Source organism: Scomber scombrus, chromosome 15 (assembly GCF_963691925.1).
Source record: "Scomber scombrus chromosome 15, fScoSco1.1, whole genome shotgun sequence".
Classification (NCBI taxonomy): Eukaryota; Metazoa; Chordata; class Actinopteri; order Scombriformes; family Scombridae; genus Scomber; species Scomber scombrus.
In genome coordinates this window covers 16350775-16358437 of record NC_084984.1, presented here as the reverse complement: position 1 = coordinate 16358437, position 7663 = coordinate 16350775, and the positions used below count along the sequence as shown (strand labels likewise).

The window sequence follows — 7663 nt, the reverse complement described above, 5'->3', positions numbered from 1 at the left end:
TGCCAGACTTTTGCCTTTTTTCATCAAATATCTTTATTAAATATTCCAAAATCTACATGAACTAATGAATACATTTTCAAATGAGAGATAAATATTGCTTTATAAGAAATAATCTTCCTTATAAATCATGTCAGTATCCATGAAAAACACCTGAACTTAGATTTAGATGCTTAACGGATACACTTACCCTAACAGCTGAAAACACTGGTTAGAAAATTAGGAAAGTAATCAAATGTAATGTTACATTACATATTACATTTTAAATAGAATAAGTAGTCATCTGTAACCTACACATTACATTTCCAAAGTAACCTTCCCAACTCTGGACATTACTTTGTTGTATTAATAGAACTTGTACTGCAGAGATGCAGATTATGGAGATTTGATCAGGTAAACATTCTTCTCACATTTACAAGTAATAAATATCAGAAATTGTAATGTTTACAATTATAAGTACTTTGTGATCAGAAAATATGGTTTAACATTTACTACATTTTTTGGCCCATCTGTAATGTTGATAGTCCTTTCAGTACACGTTTATATACATTTTAAAGTATTCTTTTAACCCTTTTTATAATTTAATTTCTTGCTTCCGAAGATGGTTTTAAACAGTAATTAGAGGGTTGATGTATTTAAGAAATTCATATAGAAACAACATTAAAATTGTATTTACTTTCCACAAAAGCAGCTCTTTTATGTGTTGGGCAGGTTTTTGTTCTGCCTTCAGAGAACTGAAGATGCATTCTGTGGATTTAATTTGAGGCATCATCATTTCAGTAGATGTTTAGCCTCCAGCAGTGCTAACTGTGGTCCCTGAGGATTTAAGTTTTACATTTATTTTTTATTTCCTTGGCTAATTGCTGTTTTGATCTGAACAAAATGACCAATGCTAATTGCACACTTGCATTCATCAATTTTGAAGGACTTGTTTTGGTATCATGCAGAGGAGACAACATTGAGAGTGACACCAACAATGTCCATTTCCCCTCACTAGAAAATGAGAAGAGGAAAGATGCAATTACCAAGAATCTGCACTATGAGTCAAGGGCTTCTGGGACAAACAGTCATTTATAGGGAGTCTGGGTTAGATTTATGATCCAGCAGACTGTCAGCTATCAGTCAAGTCTGTTTTAGGTTCATTTCAAGTAAAGGACACACTGTGAAATGAACTCTCAACACTTGGCCTAAACTTCCTTATCTGGGTTTCACATAGCCAAATGTGCAACCCAAGCATTTCAAAACATTTGAATGGCTGTTTCTCTTTCTCTTATTCTCATATATGGAGTTTGCATGATGTAAAATGTGTTCTTCCCCTTTTCAAACCGGCATCCTGATAAGAGTAAGATCTGTTCACAATTGTATATTGGATCTTACTCGCTATTCCAGCTCTAAAATTTTAGCATTGTCAAGCGGTCTATCTGTTGATCAACAGCATGAATTTGCATATCTGACCATGATATTGTTACACTTTAAATGCTGTTGCAATGAGGCTGCTTCTCACACTATGTTGATTCTAACTTACTTCTAAAACAACCCTTACAAGTGTTTTCTGATCTGAAGCCCCAGTAAGAAGGATGGCATCAATTGTCATTGCAACAAAACTGTAATAAATGATGGTTTTGACAGATTTATTGTAGCATTTTCTGTCACCTTTATAGTTAATATATGGTTATGTTTAAGCACAGACGGTTGGGTTTTAGGAACACAACATGGTCTAGGTTAAACTTGGTTAAAGTTAAGAAGCTTAGACATCAGAGCAATTTTGTAAATGTTGGGGGAAGATTGTGGTCATGGTAAGGTTGGTAGGCAAAAGGACAAGAACAGCGGCCTCTTGTGTCACATGCTTTGCTGACTTGTCCATCCAACGTCCTTGCTACAGAGTTTTGTGGTTCTAAAACAATATCACACCAGTTTCTGACAGACAATAGTCGTATATGCCGCTAAAAGTCACTGCCAGTATGTGGAGAAAACATCCAGATGAAATCAAATAAAGATTATTTAATCTTTTAGGACATTTGCCTGTAAGAATAAACATGACGGACATGGCCTTGTGTATTTTTTGCAGGTGTATGAAGCCTTTCACTGACCATTCTCAGAAAAGATACATTTGGAAATGAAAACCTTCTATTAATATTAATCAGCTCCAGAAAACAAACACATTCATATTCATCCTCGCATGACACTCTCCTCATTTTATTTAATTGCTGCAGCAGTATATTGTTACAAATGTCTTCTCTACTCGGCTTACAACCAATTAAGAGACAATGCTGCAGTACATGCACAGATTGAATTAACTGGCTTTTAGTATGGAGACATCGGCCTCACTAGCGGACTTAAATACAAACGAGGCATGCCATGCAAGGTCTCAGTTTTCAAGCCGGCGAGCAGAAAGCAGCAAACAAGCATAAACTTAAGCAGCTTCCCTCATGAATTTGCAAGCTATTGTTGAATTATAAATGAGAGACCTGTTGGGAAAAACATGGATAGATATCGAAAGAGAATTCTGTTTAAGAGCTTGTTAGGGCCAAGGTGGATGCTAAGGTTACCATAATAACAGCAAGTGTCAGTAAGACTACTTTAGTGAGTAATGATCAGTGTACATGTCTGTATGTCTCAGTCTGATCTCGCACAGGGGTGTCAAACTCATTTCAGTTTAAGGGCCACATACAACCAAAGTTGATCTCAAGTGGGCCGAACCATTTCATAATAACCTAGAATACTATATAAACAGAGTTGGGAAGGTTACTTGTAAAATGTAATAGGTTACAGGTTACTAATTACCCTATTCAAAATGTAATAAGTAATGTAACTATTTCAATTACTTAATTAAAGTAATGTAACATACTATATTTGATTACTTTTTGAGGACTTTTCTAATTTTCTGGCAAATGTTTTCAACTGTTAGTGTTCCCATTAAGCACCAAAATCTAAGTTCAGGTGTTTTTCATGGATACTGACATTATTTATAAGAGAGATCATTTCTTATAAAGCAAGATTTATCTCTCATTTGAAAATGTATTCATTAGTTCATGTAGATTTTGGAATATAAAATAAAGATATTTAATGAAAAAAGGTCACCATTTAAGCCCACGTGTGCTCCAAATAAGATGATTCATTCTTCATGATTTATGTACAAAATATTAAAATAAACATTGATTTCAAAGAATTAAAAACAGCAATATATGTATTCAGTAACATGTCAAATATTTAAAAAAAGAGCAAAAGCTTAAAGGTGTGACTTCAGATGTAACCCTTTCTAATCATCAACATTTTTATGTTATATGTCATAATTTAATGACACAATTTTTCTCAGTAACTAACGGATTACAGTTACATTTATTTTGTAATTAAATTACCTAACGCCATTACATGGAATTAGTTACTCCCCAACATTGTATATGATATATATTATATCTTTACTGTAATAAACCTTCTATTTACAAAACAGATGAACTGCCTTCCCTCAAGATAAATTAGTGCAATTTCAACAATATCAGCCTTGACAAGTGCATTAATATTAGGTGCCAAATTCTGAGCAGCTGCCAGTTTCAGTCATTAAGGTGTTTGTGTGTGAACATGGAACACAGTTTTAGTTTTATTGATGTTCATCACAGAAAAAGCTTGTTAAAAATAGATAAGTAGTCCCAAACATGCACAACATTTTTGCAGCCAGGGCTGTCAATTTGGGGTTATCTGCTTAAGAGATACTGATTAAATGTGTCCAACCCCACTGAAGCAAATTTGTCTTTCAAATCTGAATCAAATTGCAAGAGTCATATCTTAAATTGGACGTTCTTGACTATGAATGGTGAGGGAAAATAAGTGAGGATAGCAGTGCATTTTATGGCTGTATGTCTGACACCCTACCGGCAGAACTGAAATCAGCCCCAACTGTGAATATTTTTAAATCCAGGTTAAAAACACTTCTTTTCTCCTGTGCTTATGATTGATATCTTTCAAAGCACTTTAAATTTTAATCTTTCATTTGCACTCTATGTCCTTTTAATGATTTTAAAGCAAATCATTATTTTATGCTGCAATCTTATTTTTAATGCTCTATTATAGTATTTTATTTCTCTCTCTTTCTATGTTTCTGTACTTTGTTTTTATTATTAGTGTGTGTGTGTGTGTGTGTGGGGGGGGGGGGGGGGGGTATGTATGTGTTGGATGATTGGGTTTTATTTTTATTTCTGTTTTTTCAATTTTTTCTGTTAAATGTTTCTTTTATGTAAAGCACATTGAGTTGCCACTGTGTATGAAATGCGCTATATAAATAAAACTGCCTTGCCTTGCCTTGCCTTGCCTTGCCTAATCTAGCAGGAACCAGATTTAAAAGCTGCACTTTCACGATTATATTGTTAGTTGTGTCATAGTTTTGAATGTGTGTTGAGACAACTGAGCAATTGCAAAGCTGTTTGTATTTGTTTGATGGAAAAGAAAACTTCAGAGTAATAGTCTGTAAGTGAAGGAAATGAAAAGTAAGATTGATGCAGGGAGAGACTCAGAGCAACATTGAGGGAAAGCAGAGTGTGGTGTGAAACAGGGAGGGGACCCTATCATGGAAAAATCAGCTCAGGAAATGCCTCCCACGACAGGAAACAATGAGCTTTGCTACAACTATGCACTGTAAAAATGCAACACATGTTATTCAGCATAAATAAGGATTATATTGATATAAGAGAATTGTGATAAATTTTAATCTAAAGCTGATTCATTACAAAGTGAGAAAGTTCTGGTTACAGCAGACTCCTCTGTATCTGTGAATTTCAACCACATGAACAAACATCCTCTTCTTTAATCATGAACTTGGTGTAAATAAATATGTTTGACGGTCAGTGAATTCAGCAGATATTGTCTAGTGCTCTCTAACTCATCACTGACTCAGCAAGTAATGTTCTGAAACATAGATTATTAGGTTAGAATATCAATATATTGCCAGCATGCTTGCAGATCTCCAGAAATGATACTGTTTGCCACGCAGCAGATGGATCCAGCCTGATTTTAAAGCTGAATTGGTTCCTCCTGCACTAAGACATATTGTAGTTTGACATCTAAACAAGTGATCGGTTGTAGGGGTAGATTTCTTCTACAGCTCCATGTTTTTCTTTACATTCTTCTTACTTTCTGTGTAGTACAATTGTACAAAGTAATGTTTTTATTGTGTTTGTCAGTGTTGGCGATGTTTACTTTATTGGGATCGGCATCATTCTATTTTGTATCACCTACGCTGATTGACCCATATACAGTGTGCAGGTAGAAGCCGGAGGTTCCGGCTGTGCAAAAAGGCCGATTAAACAATTAAAATGTGTAGTGTTAACACAATGTACATAATTCATTAAAGCAAAACTGTCCACTCAGCTTAAGTTGAGTCTTCTACATTCGACACTTTTCACAGTCTGTAAAAAGGACATGTTACCTCACCTCTGAGACAGGTTTCAGAACAGGCAAAAGGCATTTAAGGTTCCTGAGAGAAAGAAACTTCCACTGTGGGTCCATCACATAGTGCTACCACCAGACAATCTCCAAAAAACTAGCCCGAACAAACCATACTCCAATTCAACAAAACCTAATCATCTATACTGTTTTGTTCCAAACTGCAATCTTCTGGAAGAGGTTGGGTACAAAGTCTGGTACTTTTTTAAAGTATAGTAGATAAATCAATTTAGTGGCTGACATAACTCAAACTTCAACTTTTGTAGACTGTGTCCTCAAATATTTGTCTACACAGTAGTATGTACTCTACACAATCATTCATGTCATCACTGGATTCTGAACAATGCAGATTTAGTTATGACTACAGTTTTGTCAAATGTCTACATCTCTCTGTGTCAGAGGTCAGAGAGACGAGTGTTCAAACAAAATGACCTTTGATTGGCTGGAAAGGCTGGAGAGCCTGGAGGGCCTGAAAGCTCCGATCCGAGAGTACACATCTGCATCTGAGCAGGCACCCCACGATAGGTGAGGGCTGGGTGGGGTGGTGTGGATCATAGGCACGGGGAGAGGGAGGGTCAGGACAGGATGTGTCGATGGGAGAGAAGCTGGACGTTGTAAAAGTGGTGGAGGCAGGGAAGGAGGTGGAGGGAGTGCAAGTAGGGGTGGAGGGGCCACCGGTGGGGGCGGCAGTGCAGTGATGGGCACAGGTGTCACTGCGGTAACGGTTTGGATTGGCAGAGAAGCTTCATCAGGGACTGTCCCGTTCTTGGTTGGCAGGTCTTCACTCGGTGTGGGGTGTTTGAGTGTGTAGGTGCCGGTGTGGAAGAAGCTGTGATACTCCAGAGCGTGTCTCGCTCTGGCTAACCTCAATCTGCAGGACACAACACAACATGATTCAACTTGACACAAAACATCTGTCTTTCTTTTCCATTATTTAACCAGGTAACATTATCCCTGAGATTAAATTCACATTAAACATTGGAGTGCCCTGGTGGTTGAGTGGTTACAGCGCATGCCATGTAATTGAGCGTCCCTGGTTTACTGTATAAATAAAGGCAAAAAAAAGACCAAAATATATCTTTAAAAAAAAAACTGTAGGCATTGAGGAAACAGCAAGTCTGTCCAAAGTTTAAGAAGACTAAAAGTGTAAAACATGCCCACAATGACAATGCTAACATGTAGATGTATAGCAGAGCTACAAGCTTTACTGTGGTAAACATAGATAAGGCGTGCTAGCATTGTAACATTTGCACTAAACACAACGTACAGCTTAAGGTTGATGGGAGTATAATGTTTAAGGTATTTGGTTATAAATTAATTATTTACAATTACAATGTGTTAATTAATTCTAATGGATATCTGTGACAAATGTTATGGTAATCTATCCAGTACTTCTTGTACATCATCAGGAACCATGAAGTTCATGGCTATTCATCCATTCTGGACTAAAGTGTTGAACTGACTGATAGACACTGACATCCCTGGAGCCATTCTGCTAAAGTGGCTAAAATTGGAACTGGTGGTTTGTTACTACCTGTACACACCTGTGTCTCATCTGTAAGAGTCTGTACAGCAGCAGCAGGATCACAGCTCCAGCAATAGTCAGCAGAAGCACCGCCACCCTCACATCCAAGTTCCAGCATGATTTCCCAGGTGAGCCGCAGGTCCTTGGGGGTTGTGGCGTTTGGGACTGGACGGTTCCCTCCATTCTCCCCTTAGGATTGACGATTGCCTGGGCCGAGCCGGGCTGGATGGCTTTTAGCAGGATTGGTTGTCTGTTTCTGAGTACAGCTGTCTCAGGCTGAGGAGGGATCTGGAGAGGGGTGCTGCTTGTGACCTGATGACCAACCTGCATTGCTGCCAGCCTTAATCCAGTGGGAAGGAGTATTGAGGTGTCCCTAATTTAGTCCCCCATGTTGAATATACTGAGAAGTGTGAGCAGGTGTCTTCAAGGAGGAGGCCTGAAATGGCTTTCAGTGTGTGATGCTCTGTAACATAAAAAGTCTCAATTACTGCATGTGTCCAAATGAAACTTGTAACATAAAAATTATTATTTTCCCTCCGTGTTTTATCTTAAATGTCTTTTGCATCTATTTTATGGGTGTCAAATGTATTTTAGTTCAAGGGCTATCTATATACAGCCCAATTTGAAGTGGGTCAGACCAGTAAAACCATTGTATAATAAATTATAAATACTATATATAACTTTATAGTATAACTTTACTGTAAT

At 37.3% G+C, this 7663-nt stretch overlaps 1 protein-coding gene across 1 annotated transcript; it reads right to left on the bottom strand.

The window, feature by feature from the left end:
* Nucleotides 1-5835: 5835 nt before the first annotated feature.
* On the bottom strand, nt 5836-7141 carry LOC133995753 (formin-1). The gene is made up of 2 exons (XM_062435227.1): nt 6978-7141; nt 5836-6304 (listed from the first exon to the last, which is right to left on the bottom strand). The coding sequence occupies exons 1-2, from the start codon at nt 7139-7141 to the stop codon at nt 5836-5838; spliced, it is 633 nt and encodes a 210-aa protein (XP_062291211.1).
* Between the last annotated feature and the right edge of the window lie 522 nt (nt 7142-7663).